The following is a 26,322-nucleotide window of genomic DNA, read 5'->3' as shown; positions in this document are numbered from 1 at the left end:
ACAATAAATTAGGAACCAAATTGAAAAGAGGGTTGAATCAGATCAGGGTCTCTGTCTTAGGAAGTATTACATCCTTTCAAAAAGGTTGAGAACAATTGATCTACAGAATGAGCCAGACTGTGAATGGCCCATGCACAGGAGCATGAGCAGGACTCATGGAAACTTCCCCTATCTTCCACAGCCCATGTATATGATTAGCTACACTTACAGACCTTCTGATCAGGGGAACAGGTGGGCCACGCCCTGCATAAATCCTAATCTGGGTGGAGGGATGGGGAAGAGGCATGTCTAGTGTACCCCTGTGTGAGTACCAGTAAGTTCAGGGAGGGATAATGCATCTATGTTTGTTTACCCTTGGGTGCAGCAATGTTGCATTGCTGCATATAGGTACAACCTAGCCTAATGTGATTGTCAGTTCTTTCTACTATGTGGATAAACAAGATACCATGCTAACTTTTCTGGCATATATTTCAACTGCTTCTCCATTCTGCAACTTTAATTATCCCCAGGTAGTGTCCAAGTGCAGTTGCCTGGACTACCTTGATCTGGCACATTTGCTTATAAAATAGTCTGGTTGGTGGGTTCTTTCTGTTAAGAAAGTTGTGCTTTCCTGGCTACTCCTTAGGAAATCATTTATCTCCAAAGATCTCCCCATGTCTCTAAACTGTGTGATGGCTAATCAAAGTAATAACCAAAGCCAGCTCTGAGAACTGAAAATGTTGTCTTAGACTATCATACAATATGTTCAGCTTCACTAATCTTTCTAAACCATACAGAGAGCCGATAAGGTCTCCTCTTGTGCTGAACATACTTATCCTCTTTATTTTTCTCTTGAAGTTTAGAAGGATCAACTGAACTTTTCAGGTAGTTCTAACACCACCTACACCAACCAGGGCTTCTCTCAGAAGTTGGTTGCTATGGTTTTACACATGCCCTGGATTCACTTTCCACTCAAACTATTCAAATAGGTAAATTTAAAAAAGGAAAACAAAAGCCCTGATATAACACAAAATTAGCATCACTATTAATTTTATGAAATAGCAAGAACAGTCAAGATTCCCCACAAACCAGTGTAATTCTGCTACATCATGAGTAGTTTAAATTATTACATCATTCATATTCAGAAAGTCCTAGATTTTGATATCAACAAATATCATCATGAAAATAATAGTAATGTGACTAAATGAACAATCTTGTGAAAGGAAAAATAGCCTAGTGGCAAAGACACAGGAGTGGGATTCAGCAGGCTTGGCCGGCATTCCTGGATTTGTCACAGACTTCCCATGTGACTGGGACAAGCTGCAGATGGTCTGATTCAATTCTCATCTAAAGCAATGGGAATAGGAGTCAGTCTTAATCCCTCCTTGCCTCCGTTTCCCCAGCTGTCAACTGAGGATAACAAAATATTTACCAACATCATAGGGTGTTGTTTGACTATATTAACTAATGTTTATAAAGTTCTTTGGATTCCTGGGATAGAAGGTACAAAGGACTATTATACATTACTTACATGTATAATTATTATAGCTAAAGAGGCTTAATAATAAAATAATGTTGGAGCAATAACATAAAATTCTGGGATTGTTTTCTGTGTGGAGGGACAGCATATCCATAGAGATTAGATTTTAGGCAAAGGGATAATTGAATGTTTATTAATTTAATTGAGGGGAATTGTAAGCTTTTTTTCTTTGTAATTACAGGATCATTAGGATTAATCCATTGTTGTTATTGTTTATTAAACACTGATTTATTAATGCTTAGATGCTATAGGGATGCATGCTGCTGAAAACTCCTCAGAATACATGGATGTTCTTGGCACTGTGTGAGACTCTGAATGAAGGAAATCTCAGCCCTGAAGTGCTTACAATCTGTTGGATGGAAATGGAGAGAACAAGACACACAGAGAAACCCAGAGGTAGTGATATTATTTTTGTGTGGATTTTGTTTTGTAATACAAATATATCCCCCTTTTAATGTCCAGTTACCAGGTAACTACCATTATGTCAGAACTGACAATCAAGCAACAGGAAAAACCAGATGTTGATTTAATGAACTTAAATAAAAAGTGATCTCACAAGAACCTTTTCTTTAATTAGCATTTCACTTTACTTTTTAGCAGAATAAACCTTATAATCGTTGAAAGAATGTAAGGATGGAAAAGGACAATGAGAGTATCTGGTCTCACTCATATATTTTCGAGGATTTTTTCCAGTTGAGTTGTAGAAGTCACAAGGGATGGGGTTCCCACCATTTCCCGAGGGATACTATTCCCTGCCTAAATCATCTCACTGTCATTGACGAGTAAAATGTCAGACGTAGTTAGGACAGTAGTAATGCATTGTGGAAATAAGTTCTGTGCCCTATAGTTACTATTCATTGGCTCAGTTATAACTGAGCTCTAGTAGACAGAGGAGTGGGAGAGAGGATGTAACACAGTATACACATGCACACACGGAAACTTTAGGCTTTTGATATTTTATGATACTTTAAAAATTAAAAGATCTAGTTGACTCACATCTGAATCAACTTTAGAAGTAGTTGGAAGACCCCTGCATAGAAATTATAGAGCAGGTATTTGAAAGGTTACTGACTAACCGTGAAATTAAGGATTTATGTCCATTCAACTGCAAATGTGAAAACTTAGAATTAGTGTCTGTACAGATGAAAGATATTTTACATTTGTGTCAGAATTTTTTTTTTTACATCAACTTTGGATCCTATTCCTGCAAACACTGACTCACATGCTTAAGCATATCCACATGAGAGGATCCATTGAATTCAATGAGCCTATTCACACATATAAAGCTAAGCACATGCGTATTTGCAGAATTGAGCCTATCTGTCCCATCCATTATACACATAACGTACAGTATCATCTGAGGTTGCAGGGACAAGTTTTCATGCTTATAACTGCACAGCAATCAGTGTCCCATTGCTCATGGGCATACAGAACATCTCCAATTTGGGTCTCCATTTCCACAATGTTTTTCCCCCTCTAAATTCCCTTTATACGGTATTCTTACATCAGTCACAGTAATGTGCTATGTTGAATTCTTGTGTCCACTCTGAGTGTCTACTTCAGCCGCTCTTAACTTTCTCAGACAAATTCCTTTATATTGTCCAGTCTTAGTCCCAGCCCAAAGATAATTTATTTTTGAGGACTAATGGCTCAAAATTACTTCAGTTGTATTTAAATTATGCATGTATGGGGGAAACTGCTCTCTTTCCTTATGATCTAACTGAAATTTTTGTGATCACCAACTCAAGCATTGCTAAAGTTTGGTTTCTGTGTTGGCTTCCCCACTGAGGAAGAAAATACAGACCAGAACCCTGATCCTGCAGTTCAATCCCTGTGGGCAGATTCTTGCTCCTATGCAGAATCCCGTTGAAGTCAGGAGGGAAGGCTCCAGAAAAACACAGGTAGGGGCCGCTTCCAAGGATGAGATTCTGAGATCAGGGTCCTAGTTTGATAAACATTGATTAAAACATCCCTACGTATATATTTTTAAACAAAAATCAAATTTTGGCAAACATAGACTACACCCTTTCTCATTTCTTAGTTCATTTTGAGGATGAATCAATTTAGGACACTGAAGACGCTGTGAACCAGTTTAGATTTGAGGCAACCTAAATAGCTTGCGTGTGCCATAAATCTTTAAGATAGCTTATTAGTGGTCAGCAAGACTGTTACTAAATTGCATTAAGGGGCTTATAACAGTTCATGATCTTCTATTGCTTTAAATCCTTAAAGCACCTTAAATTCTTACGCTCACCTAAGATCTCAGAATGAATTAAGGAACTTCTCAAAATATTTAGTGAAACAAGACATGTAAATAAAAGTCAAAACTGAATTTTATTAAAGAGATGCTGATATAAGCAATACTGTTATGAGAGTCAATGGCTTTGACTTGACTTCATGGAGGCAGCCAAGTTCCATGTGAATGGCAAACTTAAGGGATGTCAGTCATTTTAGTTCCAAAGTTATGTACATTCCATATAGACTGGGTTACCACACACTTCCATTGCTTAAAAATTATTTACACCATAGAAGGCGGCTGTAGATATTTTTATACTAAATGAATCTCAGAGCACTTTAAGATTCCTTAAACTTATACTCAGCATAGCTGTGAGAGGGAGAAAAGCAAAGGTGGCTTTATGTGACCTTTGCAGCTTACTGATCCTGGGGCCATCTTGGCCCCCAATATAACTTAGAGTAGGCTCATAATGGCTCTAGGTTATGCATGGCTACCCACAGGCCCAAGAAAATCACTGTGGTATGTGTGTGCTAGAGCTGGAAGGTGTAACTTCCAACTCAAGAAGATATACCTGTGCTAGCACTAGTAGAGTTAGCATGTTAAAAATAGAAGTGTAGTCGCAGCGACGTGAGCAGCAGGCAGGGCTAGTCGCCATGAGTATGTATCCATGGCCTGGGACAGGATCGTACCCAGGCAGCTAGCCACTCATGCACCTGTGGCTATACTCTATTTTTAGCTCACTAACTCCATCCGAGCTAGTGTGGCTATGTCTAAGTGAGCTGGGAATTACACTCCAGTTTCAATGTAGGCATATCCCCACAGGCACTCCACCCACCTTTGTTGTGGGAAAGCCCTCTCTACTGGAGTGGGAGGAGGTGGTGTACAGCCAGCTGAGCTATGCCATCTCAAACTACCTGAGTGTTCCCCTCTACCAGGTACCTCCTTAGCTGGGAGAATCTGACAGGCGTCTGGCTGCTTTATGCCACTGTAGCAATGCAAAGGTGGTAGGACAGGGCTAAGGAGCTGGCTCTCTGTTTGGACAAAGATTTTCTATTTTTTTGTCTTCCCTCTCCCTTAACACCACTTGAACACAGTTGCTCCCAGCCAGCCAGTGGACAGTTTATGGTCTAAAAAACCTCATGAGACAGCAGTTCAGGCATTATTCCCAAAGCATTAAAGAGGAGGAAGTGCCTTAATTTATACTCTGAACCAGGAAGTAAATGTGACTTTCCAGGCAATAAGGAAACACCTGTTTTGATAAACCTAGAATAGATGTGATACTGACAAAAATAAACGAGTCCACCACTCAGCTTTGAACTCGTGAGGCTCAAGAGAGTTGTAAATTAGGCAAAACATGCTCTCAATACTAGTTTTACATACAGCAATGATTCAGCTTTAGAATACCTGAAGGCCTGGGATGCAAAGTTCCTTAATACACAGTGGACTCAAACTGTATCATGGACTTTATTTCATGTGACCTGCTTCAGATCTCTCTCCATCCTCCCTTGGGCTTGGTTACCGCTTTCAAAAATCACTTCATGGCCACTCAGCAGTTTTCGACTATTAGGAAAGCTAAGTTGGATGCTAAGTGGCCCGACTGCCTGCAAAGCGCTGATAATGACAATGGGCAAGGGGACAGTTTGAAATGCTGCCCTTCTCTTTGTGGGCTGCTTATCTGGCCAGAAGGCTCACCACAGCTCCTCAGGCATCTTGGAAGGTTGCCTTTCACTTAAATAAATCTAAACTGGGAGCAGTTATGGAAGAGGAAGAATTATTCATCTTGGTCAAAAGGGGGCAAGACAAAGGCTAATGGCCTGAAGCTAGGAATAAAGACAATCCGAGGTAAAAGGAATCCTAACAGAACGTCAACTGAGCAATACCGTAATCCCCCAAGGGAAGTCATCAAGGCACCATCATTGGATGTATTCCAGCCACGACTGGATTTAACACTTGCCATAAGCCAGAGTAACTCCTGCACTAGTGGTTCTGGGGAGCAAAGAGAATGGAGATGACCTAGATGGACCCTTCCTCTCCCTAATTGTATGATATAAACAGAACCAGGCTAGAATTTAACAAACGCTGCAGACGTTAAGCCACCCCTTTTTAGGTGGGGAAGTGCATAGCCTTCTACGTTTGTAAAGCTGCATTACTGTACAACAATAACTGATGGGAGGTTTTATTACCTGTTTTTTCTCTGGACATCTTATTTACATATCCAATGTATTGAAAACCAAAGAAACCATCTTTTGAGCCACTCCAGTTTCTAATCTCTCTTTTCAAAGCAAATCAACTGAGAAGTTAGTAAAGAAAAGCCAGTTTCCAATTAACCCTGTTAGCTGCCAATATCCTGGATCCCTCCTAGGCTGGTTTCAGGCCAGGCTATGGTATTGAGATGGCACTTTTGCTCACCTCTTCCTGCTTGTAGACAAGAGAAGTACATCCATACTAAATTAGTGGGATTTAGGCACCAAAGTAACTTAGAGGAACTGGGACTCAGATATTATAGTTTTGGGGCAACACGTAGGTAGGGAGGTAAATAGGTCTGTTTGTAAAGAGCTGACCAGGTGGTTAACTCTGATGCTATCATACTAGAATGTGGCTAGTGCTTTAGAGTCTGCTGTGACATGACCAAAAATACAGTTGCCCAATCAGAATTTGACACTGGACATTTGTGGCTTAATCAGAATAAGATTAGCTAATGTCTAATAAGATCAACCAGTTTGAATTTGTAGAAAATCGAAAGGAAGAACTGTGAATGTAAAAATGAAACTATAAAAGCAATGCAATAAATTTATCTGAAATAGCAACAGTAGAACAGATTGAAAAAATGTGTTGATCTGAATACACCAGAAATAAGGGGTAAAATATAATGCAGACATTTGATTAAACATGAAAGACCACATTCATCCCATGACTTCAATGGCATTATTCCAGGGATGAATTTGGCCCCTGTAGCGTAATTATGATATTTTAGCTGACATATTTTGTTTCCATTTGTTGGAGCTTTGAATCTACTTGCAAATTTCAAAAGCCAAACCGGCATCTGCAGGGCTTCTTTGTCAATATTAGGATATGGCTACACTTGATGCTGGGGGAGTATAATTTCCAGCTCAAGGAGACATACCCACACTAATGTACTCAAAATAAAGTGCAGCCACAATGGCTCGAGCAGCAGGAGGGGCTAGCCACACTGATTATGCATCTGCTTGGGGCCAGTTAGCCCCTCCTGCTGCTTGTGCCCTCATGGTTACACTCTATTTTTAGCACCCTAGCTCCATCAGAGCTGGTGCAGGTATGTCTCCACATGCTGAAAATTACCCAGTTGGCTTCAAGTGGAGACCTATCTTCAATGTCTAAATATAATTCTTTCCTAACCCCAAGGACCTTCTGAGTGAAATTAGTGGAGTTTCCGAATGGTTCTGTACTTCTCAGGAGCTGCTCAGCTTCTTGCAGGATCAATCCCCCAATGCACAGCTGTGAGTATCCCTTCACAATGGCAAATCACACACATAAGTCCAGAACCTCATCTGGTGTAAGCTGGTGTAGCTCTATTGGTTTCTTTCCCTAAGGAGCTGCCCTGCACAATCTACTTTGGGAGAAATACACTTGTCATAAGAGGAAAAGAATATATTTTTTCCAAGCTCAAATTCCAAACATCTATATTTAGCCGCATATGGCTCAAAACCCAATGCTGAGAAGTGACCTTGGGGTTCAAATGCAGAATGCAAGGCAGCTTCCACACTGGAGAACACATGAAGAAGTTCCATATTAGGATATGATTAAATGCTTCCTTTCTTTACCAGGATAATGTGTCCCCCACTAATTTTTTCTTCACCAGACTAAATATAAAACAAAATATAAAAGATTTGGTGGCTTTTTTTGGCATAATTATATCAGTCTCATTATATTACATTGCATAGGTGTTGTCTGTTGAATGACCAGCGGATCTGCAAGGTTTAAAAATACCATGTAGCGCTAGTGACATCTACTGGGGGTAGCCTGCTGAAACAGTGATAGGAAAACACTAGTCAAACTCAAGGCTCTTGCAAAAGCCTCACTCACCTACACAGCCCTGCAATTTGGACTAGAGGGATGTGAATGGCTGTGCTGTAACTCCCCCATGTGGGTGCTGCTGGTTTGAACTAAAAGGGACCTAGTTCGCATGAATGTAGTCCTGTTTGAAGAGGACTTTGTTAACACGAACTAGGGACCTTTCAATTTGCACTACCAGTGTCCACATGGAGACGTTACAGCACTTCACTTTGGTGCATGCTGCAGTTCACACACCCCATAGCCTGCACTGGGGCACAGTATTAGACATAGCCTAAAATTCAACTTTGAACCAGATTTTGTAAGCACAAGTCTATTAATACATGCCATGTCAGTGGAAGCAGCCTTGCATGATCTATCTCTACTTTATACTAGAAGAGCTATTTGTGAGAAGTAATAGAATCATCTTCAGCAGGTGTTTGTGTTGCTTCCTCCGTCAGTCCCAGAGAGAGTGAATCACAATAGACTAACATGACAAATACATGAATCAACCTTGCCAGATCCTTGTCCAAGAAGAAAGGGCAAAAAAAAAAAAATTAGCCTAAATTTATGTTTTCCCAAGGCTCAAGGGAAAAGAGGCCAGTAGAATATCAACCAGCTAAAGTATATTATTTCCATATTGAGGAGGAGGATGGATAGCAGTGCAAGGTTAGGCAGTGTGATGGGGTGCTCATCCCACACTGGTCCGGGAAGGGTTAAGACAGACTGAGAAGGGGGCTAATTAAACAGCAACTAATTAAAAAAAGTTAAGAAGAAATGGGAAAGGTTAAAAGAAAACAAGTAACCGCTCTCTGTGGGCCGGGGGAACCACAAACAGCCATTCTAGAATATAAAGTTCACTGTCTGTTCCTCACATGTCCCAGGCCTTCTTCCCAGGCCCTGGCTGTGCTTCAGGGATGCTGCGGGTTGGATACTTGCTCTAGGGGTGGCCACACGCCCTCAAGTTCTAGGTGGCAGGACCCTTCTTCCCAGCATTGCCACCCACCCCGTCAGGGTCACGATCCCCCTCTCAGTCCAGCCTGCAATACCTCTTGGCTGGTGGCATCTCCCTGCACGGAGCTCTGCCCATGGCCCCCTCACTCTTCCCAGCTGCTCACCGCACCTGGGTCCAGACTGCTCCAGCCCCAGCCCCACTCTATATCCAGCACAGCTCCCTGGGCTGCTTCTCTGGCTCTGGCTCTAGCTCTGGCTCTGGCTCTGGCTCTGGCTGGCAGGGCTCTCTGCTCCCTAGCTCATCTCAGACTGATGCTCTCTCCTTAGCTTGCCTTGCCTGCTCTGGCCCAGGCAGTTCCAGCTCACATGGAGGATGGGACCCGAGGCCTCCTGACTCCCTCTTTGGCCTGCCAACCCCGTCAATCAGGCTGACTTGGAGTGCTGGCTTCTCCCCATTGCCCCTCAGGTATGGTCAGTCTCAGGGTCCTGATTTCTCAGCAGCCCTTCCTCTGCCTTTTCATACTGGGAGAAGGCCAACCAAAAAACCTCACTAAGTTTCAGTAAGGGGCCAACAGTCCAACAAAGATGGAGGATGTATAGCAGCAGGGCAGTCGAAAGTGGGTTCGGGCTCCGGTGAAAAAAAATTTTCAGGCCCCCCAGCAAGGGCAGGCTGGCTAAACAGGACCGATGAAGCCGGGAAAGCCAGGCGCTAGGCCCCATTCTGGATCGCCAGGCCGCGGTAATTTGTACCGGCTTCCCTCCCCTCTTGTCGGCCCCGGATAGCAGTGCAGCGCTGTATGGTTTGATGGGATGTTCACCCCACACTGGCCCTGAAAGGGTTTAGGCAGACTGAGAAGGGGATTAATTAACCCAACAGGCCACAGCTGAGGGGAGTCAGGTGACTAAGCAATCCCCTGATTGAATGAGGAGACTCAGCTGAGGAGAAAGGAGCTGGGCTGGAACTATAAAGACAGGGATTTGGAAGCAGAAGGGGCTGCTGGGAGAATCTACAGTCATGCCCTGGGAGAAGGGAGGCATGTTTGGTGGCTGCAATGATAGGCTGCCTGTAGTCACTCCCTGGGAAGAGGGAGTAGTGAACCTGGCAGACCCAGAGAAGGAAGGGAGAGCCAAAAGGTTAGGAAAGAGATCAGGGAAATGCAGCATGATCTGGAGTGGCACAAACCTTGACTGCTGACTAAAGGGTCACTGAACTGCAACCTGAAGTAAACTGCGGGCCTAGATTCCCTAACCAGCCACTGGGGAAGTGGTACTGGTGGGACAGTGAATGGGAATACTGTGTAGTACTGCTGGTGAGGAAAGACTTTCCAACCCTGGAAGGAGAAAAGACATATAGTTACCTGGCCCAAGGGCTAAGTCACAAAGAGGCAGCAGCAGCTCATGCAGTCAGAGGGGCTGCAGACCCACAGAGAGAGGCAGAGGATGGGTGTGCAACTGCAAGAAGAGTTGTTGACCTTGTGAGCTATTTCCCAGAACAATTAGGAGGAGATGCCATCCTAGCAGTGAGTGGAGCACCCCATCACATGTGGGTAGAAAAACTGTGATATAAATAATGTAATTACACATGACTGTTGGGGCATACTGCGGTGAGCATTGTGAGTGCTGAATAGTGCACTGGACAATTGAACATCTGTAAATTCACATTGTTCCTTTATCTGGTTGCTAAACTACTGAATTCCACCTTCCCCCACCATACTGTGCTGCTCCAGCATTGCAAAGTGCATATCCAGTAACTCTCAACCCAATCAATAATCACGTATACCATTCTACAATAAAAGAACTGGACAAGCTTTATTCTAACATTACTAACAATCCAATTAGACCAGAACTTTTAAAGGTATAGCTCCAGAAAATCAGAAAGACCTCTGAGAGTAACTGAGTGCTTTCTCAGTTTGGACACATTTGTTGTGTTTCTTTGCTTAAAATGCTTTCTGCTCTTTTTGAAGACAGGACAAATTTTTGTTTAATAAATAATTCTTTTGCACATATATAGTGCTTTTCATCCAAGGCTTTCTTAGAACTTTACAGATATTACACCTGATCCTTAGTGAGTATAAATTGGCACAGCTGTATTTGAAATAAATAGTGCTGAGACAATTTACACCAGCTAAGAATCTGGCTTACTAAGTCAAAACACACCTCCCCTGTGAGGCAGGGAGGTATTATCACCATTTTATAGCTATATTGAAGCACAGAGAAAATGATTTGTTAAAGATCACACAGCAAGTCAGTATGAACACTGGGAATAGAACCCAGAAAATCTGAGTCCTCCTGTTTGCCCCCTTTCTTCATGAGCCATGGGAGAACAGGATTGCTTACACTGCCTTCAACATGCTCACGACACTTGCTGCTCTGAATTAAGATAATGACAATTGACTAGATGTGTTTTAGGGTAAGGGTTCACCTTCCTCTGCAACTTCAGAGATTGTCTGCAACTGGAGCTGGCACACCGGATTGGGTTGACCAGTGCTCGGAAGTGGGAAAAAGAATCTTCTTTCTTGATGCCTAGCTGATGTGTCCAGCCCACATGCTCAGATTTCCATACAGATAACCAGATTTGAAATCAGAAAGGAGTTTTCCCCCCAAGTAGATTGGCAGGGACTTCAGGGTTTTTCACATCCCTCTGCAGTATGGGGTGTGATTCATTTGCTGGGATCATGTGGGCCTATCTCACATAATTAATTCTCTGCAATTGCAGGGACATCAAGCATTGGTGCCACCTCAGTCTCCTCTGTTCTCTCCCTGTGGTACATAGTTTACAGCATTTCAGTCCTCAGAAAACTAATCTATCATTATTTTTATACAATCTAACATGACAAGCACTGTACAGAAAAAAATTGAAAGATGTGGTCCCTGCCCCATAAAGATTAGTCTAGTTTTAGACAAACAAGACAAGATGGGGATGACAAACAGTAGGGAGAGTGAGGAAGGATGACTGTTACAACAATATGATCCCAGAGTTACTAAGCCTAGGCTTGTGAAAATCATTATTTCAAAGATTAATAGATCTTTTAAGGCCAGACGGGTCCAATAGATCATCTGTCTGACGTACTGTATAACACAGGCCATAGAATTTCACCCAGTTATCCCTATATTGAGCTCAGTAAGTTGTTTGACTAAAGCATGTCCTCCAGAAAGGCATCGAGTCTTGATCTGAAGACACCAAGAGATGGAGACTCCACCACTTCTCTTGGTAGTTTGTTCCAATAACTAATCATCCTCACAGATAAAAAATGTGTGCTTTGTTTCTAATTTGAATTTCTCTAGCTTCAACTTCTAGCCATTGTGCGTTGTTATGCCTTTCTCCACTAAATCAAAGAGCCCTTTAATAACTGGTATTTCTTTCTGTGAAGGTACTTATACCAGGTTCAAGTCACCTCTTGATTTTCTTTTTGCCAAGCTAAACCGACTGAGCTCATTAAATCCCCCAATGTAATTTCCTAAAGCATTGCTTACTGAGTGAACAGCACTTGCTCATGCTTGAGGCCAAAGCAAAGACTTCTTTGTGCAAGCAAGGCATCCTTTTGTGCCTTTCCTGAATTTAAGAAATTATCTTAAAATTAATAAGAGCCAATCTCTGTGAAGAACAGAACTGATGAAGACAGTACTTTAAAGAAGACAGCTGGTTACATTGGGCACTTGATTCAGTTTCTGCCTTGTTTAAGATATTTTCTGCAACTATTAGTGAATATCTTTTTTAAATCTGGTATTTATTATTGTGTAGGTATGATACTTTAGATCATAATACAGTAGAATACTCTTGATTGGGACAAATCAATGGATGGCCAATAACCATGATTAAATGAAAGTTCTAGTCAAAATGAGACCCTTAAACAAAGGAATTTGCAATGATGTCAAATGGCAGAATACTCTTCTAAATAACAATGAAAGAATAAAATGGATATTCACTATAATTTACATTTAATATTTCTTTTTTTCTTCTTTTAATATTTATTTGGCAACTTCTGCCTCAATGCCAGTGTAACGGGATGCAGCTACTGTACACTGAATTCTAGACAGCTAGGTCTGCTTATGCCTGTGGTGAATTTGGCCTTAGATTTCAGAATTTACTCCATTAATACTTTGGAAACTGGTCCATTATGAGGAATTTAGGCTCATATTGTCCTAGTTAAACAGCCATCATTACAATCCTATATCATTAGGCTAAATTGGATCTCTAGGAGTAGTGTTAATTAGGCACATCCCCATGATGGATTGTATCCTTCATTCCTTGTACAATTAAAACTTATTAGTTATATTGTACCCAAAATGTGTAAGTGCTGAAGTGGTTAGAGCGGTGGAGGGGAGGTTTCCTCTCCAGGATGAATGGCCTGATCAGCTGATATGTGTGGTGGTGATGATGGTGCTACTGCTTCAGAAGACACAGTCTGTGCAGCTCCAAGGTACTGGGGGAGGGCTGGCGGTGGCTGCTGCCTGCATCCTGCCAGAGGGACAGCCCGCTGAGAAGCACTATTGAAAAAATCCAGTGTCCTCGGCTGTCTCCTCCTCACTCCCAGTCTTTACTAATTGAGGATACAAAGGAGTTGAGGGGGTCAATGAGGTAGAGGGATTTGATGAGGTAGTTTGGGTAAGGGGACATCCAGATGTCTTGCATTTAGTTTTCAAATCCTGTACTTGGGTTTTTAACTTTTTCTGGGAGTCCTTTAGACTCTGCACTTGAGACTCATGGAGTCTCTTTGTGGCTTCCTCCCAGCAACAGACAATTGTTCCCACTGTATGTCAAGGATTTTTGGTGATTCAAGAGCTCCTCTAAGATGTATGATCTTATCTAAATCAAAGGTACCTTCTAGTGGAAACTGTTTAGATGGATTATCATGTGTGTAAAAATTCCAGTTGTCTAGATACTTACAAGCCCTAGGACCATAATGCACATACATGTAATATGCAGGGGTGCCTTTTGGCAGTGTGGGAATGTTGTTAGATTGACCACTACCCATTTTTCAGGCACTCAGGGAAAGTTCACTGGATCACGGGGTTCCGCTGACTCCCCTTGCTTTCAGAACTCCTGCATGGGGTAGCCCTGGGGCTGCTGGAGTCAGCTTAAGTCTTAGACCTGGTCAGCGGCATTCATTCTTCACTCATTCACTCAGTCTTCTTCATTTCCCTCATACCTGGATACATCTCGTTTAACCATAACCTTAATTCCTTATGTCTGGACTTATCATAACCTTTCCCTTATTTGAGGCAGCAATCTCCTCTGCACCGCTTTGCATCTGTCCTTGTTGCAAAATCAATAAGTTCACATGGCCTGAACCCAAGACAGAGAGGGCCCCACAGGCAGTCCTCCTCCAAACCCCACTAGGGATTTCATAAGGTCTCTTACCTCTTGTCTGGTGCCTTGGGGTTCAAAGTGATTTCCACTGTATCAGCTGGGTGTTGCCATCCAAGTCATGGCACTGAATTGTGAAAGAAAACCAGTCCTCACTCTGTGTTTGTTAGCAACAAGTCAGAGACAGTTTATTAGGAGCAATTGCAAGGGAAGCCTGTGATTGGAAAGGGGGCCCCCCTGACCTTAGGCAGATCTTCATTCTACAAGCAGCATAAGACAAGCATTTATGCCTTCTGGTTACATACATCAATCAGCTAACAGTTATCCTTTGTTTATACAAACTCCCTCCAGACACTGCCTGATCTCAAGGTTTCTGCTTAAATCAGCATTCCATTCTTATCAACTAAAGAGAGGTGAGCAGTGAGGCGTGAAGCAGCATCTCTTACAACTCTCACGTTATTAGGGTTAGGGTTATACTTCACTCTATCCTTAAACCTGACTAAAACATTTGCCCTGCTTTAATTTTGCTTCCACAGTCTCTTTCCCAGGGACACTTTTGTAGCAGCTTTTGGAAATATATGTCTTGTGTTGTCACAATTTTAAATAAACAGTATTAATAAAAGAAAGGGAGCCTGCTCTGTGCCTGTGAATAAAATTCATAAATTAAAAGGACAGTGCACAATCAGGCAAAAGTTGCCATTGAATTTAACATGATATTATGAAGAGAAAAGGAAACTAATGCTTTGAAAATTATCAAACTATTGACAAATTTACATATTGCATCCTTGACTAATGCCATCTATGAAACAAACATATCTACTATATTATTGAAGATGAGATCAGAACAAGCTTAATTAAAATAAGGTGGAGGAGCTTCTGTTGTAAGTCTTCTAGTTTGGCTCTCTAAGAAGAGACTGGCAGGGCTGGTAGCTATGTCATAAACATTTTCGGGCACAATATTTTCATGAAAGCCTTCCGAAACCTAAAATGGCAGAGAGGGTAGAGGAAAGGATTTACAGAGGAATTAAGCCACAAAAGCCAAAATGTTATTTCATACAAGAATTCGTTGACACACTCTCCACAGCATGCTGCACGAATTATCATAAGTAATGAATATGGTGCCCAGCAAATGGCAAAGACACAGACAATTATGGCAAGTGACTTCGCAATTTTTTTGTCCCTGTTCAATTTTGACCTAGTCTTCGCTCTGAGGGCTACTGACTGATCATTGTCAGGGGTTATGGAATAGCCTCTGGACTGATGTGAACCGTCAGTCACCAGTGACTGCACCTGTGTCCTGGAAGTAGAAAGACTGTCCTCTGTTTCTGAATCAGGAGAAGAAACTTCTTCCTTCAAAGAGCAATGGTCAGCCATCAAGACATTTTTTCCTGTTGGAGGTACAGACACCTGTTTGCTGACGTTGACTGTGCTCTGGAGCCTGTTTCTCTTGCGTTTTTGTATATCCCGGTAGATGTGCATGTTGAAATAGGCCACAGAGATACAAGGTGTGAAGAATTCAAAGGTTGAAGCACACAGGAGAAAGTACCAGTTGTAGTAGAATTCAGCATTGCATTCTCCATCAAGTATGATGCTGTAGCCAGCCACAAAATCCCAAATGAGGATTGCGGGGCCATAGATTAAGAATGCAAAGACCCAGACTGCCACCATTTTAACAACAGTCGTTGACATCATTCCCTGTTGATTCCTATATGTCACCTAGAAGTAAAATTAAAAGACCCCATGTTAGTCACACATTGCGTTCTTTATATAACTAGTGTAAGTACTTTGTAAAAACTTCTGGGAAATTAAGAATAATATTTGTACTGTAGGTTTCCAGATGTCCAGAACATCTGTATTTTTTTAAAACCCTGAAAAACTTTATTAATCTTGGGCTCAAGCACTATAGCATACTGTATGCTTGAGATTTGGGGGGGGGGGGGAACATTTGAGATGGATACACTATTCACTGGAATGAATGAATAATAGGAAATGGTTTGATGGCATCACCACTGCAATAAGGAAATAACAAGGAGTCAGCTTCTGATTCATGAAAACATTGAATCTTAGAGGGGAACTAAGAGTTAGGGGTGGGGATGGTTACTCCCACTGTAATAGAAATGTAACATGACTGCTTCCAAGCACTAGATAGTATCTAAATGTGAATATTTGTTTTTCTTTGCCACAGAATAAAATGTATCACCCCCAGATCCCCTTATATTTCTTAAAGGAAGGAAATTCAATCATTTACATGTTGTGTTATGGTGCTTTCTTTATCATTTAAATGGCACTCAGATTCCTTTAGTTGTTTAGGTTTTTATGCCTTTCCAGATTTTATTTTTTTTAAGTATCCAGCAGCAAAAAAGAGTTGCCAGTGTAACCTCAATTCAGATCCCTTGTGTGTAAGCACTATGACATAGTCTTTAATTACATTATCTCATACTATTTTTTCCACAGGACTCCAACTCACTCAGTGCACAGGATGTATGATACTTCCTGAATGAGCAGCTTTCAATATTTGGGGTTTTTTCCCTCATTTTTCAGTGACTGGCCCCAGATAATATTTACTGCACATTATTCAAACCCAGCTCTGAAGACAGAATTAGTAATTTCCTTATGGGCTTGTCTGTGGTGCTAATCACTACAGTATCTGAGTGCTTCACCTGCGAAGTGAGATGGTATTATTATTATTCCTTTTTTACAGATGAGGAGCTGAGGCACAGAGACAATGACAAAAGCATCCAATTTTGGGTGCTCAGTCCAAAATGCCTATGGACTGGGATTTTTTTTTTTCCCAGAGACCCGTCCATTTTATAATACTTCTATTTGTTCGAAGTACAGCTCCCATTGACTTCGGCTATAGCTGCGAGTGCTCAGGACTCTGCAAATCAGACCCCAGGTGTTTCAATTTGGGACACAGACAGCAAAGAATACACAGTTAAGTGACCACCTGTGAAAAGTCTGTGAGTGTAAGCGGCTTGCCTAGTATTACATATGAGCTCTGTGGCAGAGGCAGGGGTAGAATCCACATTCCCAGGACAGCATTCAACTGCCTTAACCAGGAGACCCTCCTTTCTATTCCTGCCATCACCTGCCCCATCCATTACACACCTTCCAATCCTCCCTCTTAGCAGAGCGTGTGGGCCTTTGGTTTTGGGCAGGCCTACATCCACCTGTCCCGGATCTGCAAATAGTACACACCTTCCGACTTCTGCAACATAGGAGACAGAGGTCCTGCAGACAGCCTCCTTCACTACACTACCCTGATTCCTTTTCTGAGCAACAGCCATACTGTGCATTCATTGAGGCATAGATCCAGAAGAAAAAATAGCCTGTGATCATATAATTAAAGATTGTGTCATAATGCATATACACATATGCATTTCTCCTAACTTTGAGGGCCAGATTCTGCAACTTTAATGCTCCTTAAATATAGGGCTTTTGTGTGCAATTTCATAGGTTTTTAAAAAAGCAAACTGAAAAAAACCCAGAATTCCATCATGGGGTATTATACTGACACCCACATGGGTCATCAAAAGGGTTGGACCCTTTAGATCCAAAGCACAGAGCTCCTTGAGCTAACACAGTAAGGGATATCAGTATTAGGCTGTCATCCTCTATATGGACCAGACACTAGGGGGAGGTGAGATCCACTTTGCCAGTGGGTTTCACGGACATTTGCTGTCCACAGAGAAATGTTGAGACTCAGGAAATATGGGTTTTATTCGAGGTGGTAGATGTACTAAGGTGGTTACAGATCCTTCTGGCCGCTCCAGTCTGTCCTTGGTCCAGTCCTCCTGCCCTCCCTTAGATCTTCATCCAACATTTCCACTCACTCCAGCCTCTTGCTTGGCTCCATTTCCCAGTACCAATCTCACCTGACCCTCCATTTAGCTCCTTGTCTCACTTTCCGCCTTCCTCCACTCATCTCAGGCCCTGTCTCCCCATCACCACCCTCTTTGAGGTCTTCATTCTCCAAGCTCCTCATTCCAGCCCAATCTCCCATCCCCAACTTCTCCCTGGCCCTTGTCCCAGCCTCCCCTCTTGCCACTGCTACAGGCCTGATTTTCCACAAGTCTGCCTGCTAGGCAAGCAGCTTTCTCCTTCTCACTGAGAGCACAGGAGAGACAGTCTCCCCACTCTCAACTCTAGTGCCACAGCAGCCCCCAGCATCCATATACAGCAATTGCAGTAGAAGACCTGCTCCACCCCTGCAAGATGTTCACTGTAGACGGAATTGTCAGAGAATTTAGTTGCCAAACTAACAACTCTCTACCGAGCCTGTGCAAACAGATTTTCAGAGGCTCTTAAGTTGGACCAATTTTCACAGGAATAGCACAAAACGCACTCCTGAAAGCAGGGCAACCCTCATACCAAATTTCAAGTCTCTGCTCCAATGAACGGAGAAGCTCAAGCTTCTCAATTAAACACTCAAGAATTTTTTTATCATTGTCAAAACAAAGTATTGTTATCTAACCTTATTCAGAGAAATGGCTGAACTGTTAGCTGAAACTTTCAACAACAGCAAAAAAATTCACCTTGAAGAAGACAGCCAACACAGAAAACTTCAGCCTGGATGGTGAAAGTTTGGCAAAGTTATAAGTTACATGAAAATAGGATCTTATAATGTCAAGCAACCTTAACTATAGGCATTATTACATGTGCCACCTATAATTTAGATTAGCCAAAGTCACTGGCCTGGGAATCTGGAAATCTATTTCCAGTTCTGCCACTGACTAATTGTGTGTGACTTTGGACGAGTCACTTAAATTTTTTGTTGGATAATGCTTATCCACCTTTGTAAAGTACCTTCCAATCTATGGATGAAAAGTGTTATATAAGTGTTAAGTATTATCATAAATACACAATTACATCTAAACATCATGAGACATGCAAAGCTAACTATGAATGTTCTACTCACCGCTTTGGTAACTGACAGGAACCGATCATAGCTGATAAGGACGATGCTAAATGCTGAAGCTGTGCACATAAGATAGTCTACAACAAGCCAGAGTTTGCAGAGAAGTCTTCCAAACATCCACTTGCCTGTCAGGATGTAAGGGATATACAGGGGGATACAGAATGCACCTATAGAGAAAAATCATAAATAAACAAGTTGTTATAATCAGGACTGCAGATGATACTAACAAGAACACAGAACAATTTTTGTGGTACCCAGTTAAAAAAATGTCAGATTGGAATTTACAGATTGAAGTTCTTGTGTTCTCATGAAATTAGTTAATGAGTTCCTTACACTCAGGGCCAGCTCTAGCCATTTTGCCGCCCCAAGCACGGCGGCATGCCATGGGGGGCGCTCTGCCACTCGCCGGTACCGCGGCTCTGGTGGACCTCCCGCAGGTGTGCCGGCGGATGCTCCACCAGAGCCGCGGGGCCAGCGGACCCTCCGCAGGGACGCCTGCGGGAGGCCCACCGGAGCCGTCTGCCGCCCTCCCGGCGACCGGCAGCGCCCCCCCTCGCATGCCACCCCAAGCACGCGCTTGGTGCGCTGGGGCCTGGAGCCGGCCCTGCTTACACTTGATCTCCACAATGTTTTTATGCACTGTTAATTCTCTGGTAGGCATAATAAAGTATTTTCCAGACTTGGATCACAACTTAAAGGAAAGAGTAGCTAGCCAGTGATGGGCAACCTGCAGCCCATCCCGGTAATCTGATTGCGGGCCACGAGACATTTTGCTGACATTGTCTGTCCACAGGCACAGCCCCCCTCCCAGTGGCCGCGGTTCGCCGTTCCCAGCTAATGGGATCTGCGGGAAGCAGCGGCCAGCACGTCCCTATGGCGCACCCCTTCCCGCAGCTCCCATTGGCTGGAAACAGCGAACTCAGCCAACAACAAAAGACAAAAAGAGTCTATAGTTTCCTATACATACTCAGCCTAGCATTTTCCACTGATCATAATCCCCTTTTGGCACTGAGCTGATAAGGTATTAGACTGGAACACACATAAAACCGTCTCAACACCCATTGTTGAACCTAAATTTAGGTTCCTAAAATCACATGTAGGCACTTAAGTCTGCTTTTCAAAGATGATGAACACCTGTATTTCTCATCATCTACAATGGGATTAGATGATGCTTAGGACCTCTGAAAAATCAGGTTACTTTTTATTTAGATGCCTCGATAGGGATTTAAGAACCTATCTTTATACGTGTAAGTTTGAAAATGGTGGCCTCACTTGCAATCTCTCATCCTTAGCAAACAGGATGCACAAGATGCGAGTTGTCTGTTTCTAACACTTCTTACTGACTCAGAAGATTTCAGGCTCACAGGAAATTTGAAAGGAGAGTAGGAAACATTAAGGCAGCCTGAGGGGACTTGGAGATCTCTGCTTAGACCTTGAAACAAAAGTCTCTGAAAAAACTGTCAGCCACTGAGAAGAACAGGTCTGTAAAGAAAGCCTGAAATGTGGAACAGCAACTACAGATGGGAAGGTGGTCAATGTGGAGCCCAATCAGGGCTGGTGCTACCATTAAGGCAAACGAGGCAGTTGCCTAGGGTGCCAAGATTTGGGGGTGCTAAAAAGCAGTGACCCCAATATTTTCTTTACAGCAGTTCCTCCCCAAGCGCATGGTCGCTGCTCCACTTCTCCCACCTACCAGACTTGGGAGGAGAATTAGAGTGGGGGCAACGTACTTGGGGAGGATGCAAAGCAGAGGTGAGCTGGGGTGGGAAGGTACCGCGTGACTCCTCTGGGGGGGAAAGCTGCCACGAGGAAGGGGGGCGCCTCATGGTGGAGGGAGGGGTGGGGAGCTGCCACAGGGCTGGGAGTGGGGGGCGCAAGGTAGAAGTTTTGCCTAGGGTGCGAAACTTCCTTGCATCGGCCCTGAGCCCAATGCCCAGGATATCAACATGGACATTCTTGGTTTCACCTCTATGCCAGTTCCAGAATTAGATGGAAAGCCATCAGTAAAGGGATGCAGGACTGATGCCCAAGGTTTTAAAGGCTAAAGTGGAATGACAGATACTCTGATGAAAAGAGGTGCTACATATTCGGAACATGCATCGGGCACTGCTTGAAGTGGTATAGATGGCTCAACAGGAGGTTCTCCTTCTCCTGGTTCAGTGAACTAATGACTCTGCATTGCACTGGAAAATGGAAAGCACTGGTCTGCAGAAAGGGCTATCTTGTGAATTAGCTGAAAATCAAGGTGCCCCCATCAGGACATGTATGCCACCTCAAAATATGGTGCCCTCTCTAAACTCCTAAACCAAAAGTTCCAAAAATGGCAGTTGCCTGCTTTGTCCACTGCTTGCAGAAAGAGCAGCCCATTGGAGCTAGTTGGTGGGGGCTTGGTTCCCTGTGTGGCTGTCGCCCAGCAAGCTATCAATTGCCTGGCAGTTCAGCTGTCCCTTCCCCCACTGCCATGTGCTGATCCTGCCTCTGCCTTGGAGCTGCTCCAGGGAGCCTCCTCCTTGCTACGTGGGATGGGAGGGGGAAGAGGGCAGCTGGGCTAATGTCAGGGAGTCCCCCTCCCTCCTGCCCCCTGCTTACCCCATCTCCACAGAGCAGGAGGTGGACACGACAGGGCTCAGGACTGAGGGAGTTTGCTGGCAGCAGCTGCTGTCTCAACGTACTGATTTACTCAAAAAGGCAATGTACTTACAGTGGGGTCAGCGTACTTAAAGGGGCAATGTGCATCTCTCTCACACACAGGGTGTATGTCTCTGTCTCTGTCTGCCATGCTGTCTTCCCTCCCTCCATTTGTTCTGCCTTGTAGAGTGTGAGGCTACATTAACGTGTTAACTCTTGAGGGCTCAGCCAAGTGCTAGTTCATGATTTAGCAGTAAAGCATTCCCTGGGAAATATCCCACTCTCTTCCACCCTCTGACTTCCCCACCTCAACCATGCTTCACAATCATCATTGCTGTGTACAATATTAAATTGTTCATTTGTGTGTGTGTGTATGTGTATGTGTGTATATATATATAATATAGTCTTTTGTCTGGTGAAAAAAAATTCCCTGGAACCTAACTCCCCTGTTTACATTAATTCTTATGGGGAAATTGGATTCGCTTAACATCATTTTGCTTAAAGTCGCATTTTTCAGGAACATAACTACAACGTTAAGCTGCTGTATAATATTTAGGCATGATAATAAGTTGTCTGAATTTCAAACAAATTTTCAAATTTTAAAATGCATTACAGCAACAGGACACTGTGCATTCCTAGTGCTCCCTTACTCATCAGTACAGTATACTCGAGCACTAGGGTCTAGATTGGGGTGGGCAAACTATGGCCTGGGGGCCACATCCAACCCTCCAGCCGGTTTAATCCAGCCCTCGAGCTCCTGGTAGGGAATGGGGTCTGGGGCTTGCCCTGCTCCCACACTCCAGCCAAGGACCAGGGTCGGAGGCTGCTCTGTGCATGCGTGCCGAGGCTCCTGGGAGCAGCAGCACGTCCCCCCTCCGGGTCTTATGTTTAGGAGCATCCAGGGGGCTCTGTGCACTGCGGCCAATGGGAGCTGCTGCGGCGGCACCTGCAGATGAGTCAGTGCGCAGAGCCACCTAGCCGCACCTCCGCATAGGAGCTGGAAAGGGGACATGCTGCTGCTTCCAGGAGCTGCTTGAGGTAAGCCAGGAGCCTGCACTCCTGATCCCTTCTTGTGCCCCAACCTCCTGCTCCAGCCCTGATCCTTCTCCCACACCCCAGCCCCCTGCCCCAACCCAGAGCCTTCTCCTGCACCCTGAACTCCTCATTTCTGGCCCCACCCCAGAGCCCGCATCCCCAGCCAGAGCACTCATCCCCACTGTGCCCCAGCCCCCTGTCCCAGCCGTGATCCCCCTTCCATGCTCCAAACCCCTTGGTCCCAGCCTGGAGCACCCTCCTACACTCCAAACCCCTCATCCTCAGCCCAGAGCCCACACCTCCAGCCGAAGCCATCCCCTTCCCCCCTGCACTCCAATCCCCTGCCCCAGCCCAGAGCTCTCTCCCGCACCCTGAACTCCTCATTTCTGGCCCCACCACAAAGCCCACACCCCCAGCTAGAGCCCTCACCCCCTCCTGCACCCCAACCTCAATTTTTTTCTTGAGCATTCATGGCCCACCCTACAATTTCCATGCTCAGATGTGGCTCTAGGGCCAAAAAGTTTGCCAACCCCTGGTCTAGATCCACAAAGGGATTTAAGGTGCCTAACTGCCACTTCAGGTGCCTAAAATCCTGAGGTGTCTAAGTTTCCATGAGCAAAGTCCCCATGGCACCTACATTTCTACTGGTACACGTGTGCAAAGTCACCTAAGTTCTGATGCCCAGCTCACACCTAAGCCATGTTGGGATCCTGAAGTTGCATTCCCCTGCCTACCTCACCTGTGGGGCCTGATCCAGTTGGCAATGTGAGATGCTGCCTACAGGCAAGCCTACTGCATCAGGCCCTGTCCACAACAGAGGAGGAAGTATCACTCCCAATTATACACAATAGGCCAGTGGTTAGAGCACTCATGGGAGACTGCAACTCAGATCTGATTCTCAGAACTCTGCCTGATTCAGAGCAAGGACTTGAACCTCAGTTTCCTGCTTCCTTGCCCTAACCACTGGGCTATAGAGCATTCTGAGATAGGTTTCTCTCAATCTCTGACCTGTTTAGGTGCCTAACTCCAGGAGGGGTTCACAGTTGTGAATCTCAAGTGGAGTTAGGTGCCTACTTCTGATCCAGACTTAGGTGCCTAATCCCCTTCGAGGGATGGAATTTAAATCACACTCCTCTTTTCAGCATTTCACTCCTCATTAGCTTAAGTGGTTTCTTGCTCAGCCTGCTGGCTTCTGAGAATCCCATTCCTAGGCACCCGTCTCAACCCATGCATTGTGTAGGGAGCCTAGACACCTAACTGGGGGCTGAGGATCCAGTGGGCAGCAGGACTCCTAAAGACAAGAATTGCAGCGAGGAGCTTATATCCTTCCTACGTCTTCAGCCTCATGCCTCTGAATACCACCTGGCGCATGGAATAATCACCCAGAACTTCATTGCTGATCTTGTGTTATTGCTTAAGTAAAATAAGCAGGATATAAATATGTTAATTACAGAAAATTCATTTGTGTCTTCGAAAAATATGTAACATTCTTGAAATATTAATTCTTGTTAAAAACTATTGTTCTGCGTTCACAATGATTTAATTCTCTTCTGCCAATGATAACTCTTCTACATATTTATTTAAATACTATGGTGGTGTAATTTTGGATTCCAACAATCAATTTTAATTTATTTCAAGCATAGGTTTTTAAAAGGGGTGAGTGTGTGTGTGTAGCATCAACCCGCTGAAATGATTAATAATTGATTATTTATTTTTTTCATATGTTCTTAAGCCTGCAGCCAGATACAGAGATGAACAGCAGAATACTTGCAAAAACTGCCTAGCATTAGTCAGTTGGCTGACTCAGTAAATGGAATGATGTAGTGTATGTACTCCTGGAAAAAATAACCAGTAATTCTTAAACTTTTGGCTACTAGTTAATTTCAACCGAATACAGAAAAACTGAATGGAATTTGCAGTATATACAAGATCTACTGGTTAATATATACTGTGCTCCACCTGACAATCTATGATGAAAAGCAAAATTCCAAGTTTTAAAGATGAGTGGAGGTTAATTAAAACCAGTTACAAACAATAAAACCTAAGCAGCAATGGTTTCACATCCATTCTACATAGAATAGTTGCTCTCTTTTCTGAAGCAAACATCTTTCACTTTGCTAAAAGATCGGTTTCTCTTTCTAATACATTTCTGAGAACTAATAGCCTGCTAAAGTACTTTATGCAGCTTCCACCCCATTATCTGATCTTAGGCAAATGTTCAGGAAATTTGCTTAAGAGAAACAACATAATGAAATAAATCTTTCTTTGCTGTAAACTATAAAATGAATATTACATTTGCTTCATTATTGTAACTTACCAACTAAAAAATCTGAAATAGCAAGATTAAGGAATAAATAATTACTCCGATGCCGAAGATCTTTGTTCACCAAAAAAGCCAGGATGACCAAGCCATTTCCAAGCACTGTAATAAGAGCTATCAAAACCATAAGAACTGCCAGTAATACCAAAACAACCAATGTAAATTTAGGTTCCAAGTTTGGTGTGGATGAAGTCATGTTTCGACCTTCGCTGTACATATTGTCCATCCACTTCAGGCACTTTTCTGAAGAAACAGTACAGTAACTGTTTCTGTTAATGAAGATAAAAAAAATTAATAAGATGCTATATACTGAAAAGCAAATATTGAGCATCCAAAATGATTTAATAAAGTAAAAAAAAAATGATTGCAAGATTCTGATGCTTGGTAAATCTAGATTTTGCACAGCTTCCTTGTTTTCAAAATCATGGTCCATTTAACTGAAATGTCCCGAAAAATGAATCTGCAGAAGTATCACCAATAAACAGGAAGCAGAGTTTTCAAATGCTAATTTTAAAATGCAGTGACTGTGTGACGTTCCCCTCTGGTGTTGTGTGGACCGGTGATCTGCTAGGTCACTCCAATCCTTGACTCTGGGAGCCAGCCTTACCCTGCTCTGCTGTCAGAACCCCCACTCCTGGGCTGTTCACGCACAGCCTCTGCCATGTAAGCCACTCCCAGCTACTTGCAACTGAATGACACTAGCCAATATCTCTGGTCGCAGACACAACCCTAGGAACCTCCATCTTGCAGTGTCCAGTTGTGCACACTAGACGCTGCAAGCTTATATAAGTTCATCAATTTAACAAAGACATTGATATGTACCAGTCTTGTTATCTCAAGGGGAGTCTCTGACACTTCTCAAACCAAACACATTGCTTCAGGTAGAATAAACAAACAGATTTATTAACTATAAGATAGATTTTAAGTGATTATAAATCAAAGCATAGCAAGCCAGATTTGGTCAAATGAAATAAAAGCAAAACACATTGTAAGCTGATCTTAACACTTTCAGTGCCCTTACAAACTTAGATGCTTCTCACCACAGGCTGGCTGGTTGCCCTTCAGCCAGGCTCTCTCCTTTGATCAGTGCTTCAGTCGCTTGGTGTGGTGTCTGTAGGTGTAGATGTAAGCAAGAGGAAGAGCATTGCAAATGTCTCTCCTTTTATTGTGTTCTTTCTTCCCTCTTGGCTTTGCCCCCCCCCCCCGCCTTCAGAGTCAGTCCCAAACTGACCAAAGGGGGTGACTCACTTGACAGTTCAAGAGATCCTCTGTTGCTGCCTAGGTCAGTCTCCTTTGTTCCTGTGAGACTGGGCTGGGTTTGTCCCATACATGCCCTGATGAGGTGTGAACTGCCTCTCAGCTCTTGGAGGGTTTT

At 43.5% G+C, this 26,322-nt stretch overlaps 1 protein-coding gene across 1 annotated transcript; it reads right to left on the bottom strand.

The window, feature by feature from the left end:
- Positions 1-14,212: 14,212 nt before the first annotated feature.
- Positions 14,213-25,609, bottom strand: HRH4 (histamine receptor H4). The gene is made up of 3 exons (XM_032799056.2): positions 24,945-25,609; positions 18,965-19,131; positions 14,213-15,762 (listed from the first exon to the last, which is right to left on the bottom strand). The coding sequence occupies exons 1-3, from the start codon at positions 25,378-25,380 to the stop codon at positions 14,977-14,979; spliced, it is 1,389 nt and encodes a 462-aa protein (XP_032654947.1). The 5' UTR covers positions 25,381-25,609; the 3' UTR covers positions 14,213-14,976.
- Between the last annotated feature and the right edge of the window lie 713 nt (positions 25,610-26,322).

The sequence above is a fragment of the Chelonoidis abingdonii genome, chromosome 2 (assembly GCF_003597395.2).
Source record: "Chelonoidis abingdonii isolate Lonesome George chromosome 2, CheloAbing_2.0, whole genome shotgun sequence".
NCBI lineage: Eukaryota > Metazoa > Chordata > Testudines > Testudinidae > Chelonoidis > Chelonoidis abingdonii.
Note: the sequence above shows the minus strand (reverse complement) of the source record. Positions and strands in the feature narration are given on the sequence as shown.

What these genes read in the sequence shown, in the direction of transcription:
- HRH4 (XM_032799056.2), bottom strand. Translation starts at nt 25,380, where the DNA reads ATGGACCATGATTTTGAAAACAAGGAAGCTGTGCAAAATCTAGATTTA. An exon ending in TATTTCAGATTTTTTAGTTG is followed by an intron (nt 19,132 to 24,944) that starts GTAAGTTACAAT and finishes TTTTCTCTATAG; the next exon opens with GTGCATTCTGTATCCCCCTG. An exon ending in TCCTGTCAGTTACCAAAGCG is followed by an intron (nt 15,763 to 18,964) that starts GTGAGTAGAACA and finishes TTTTACTTCTAG; the next exon opens with GTGACATATAGGAATCAACA.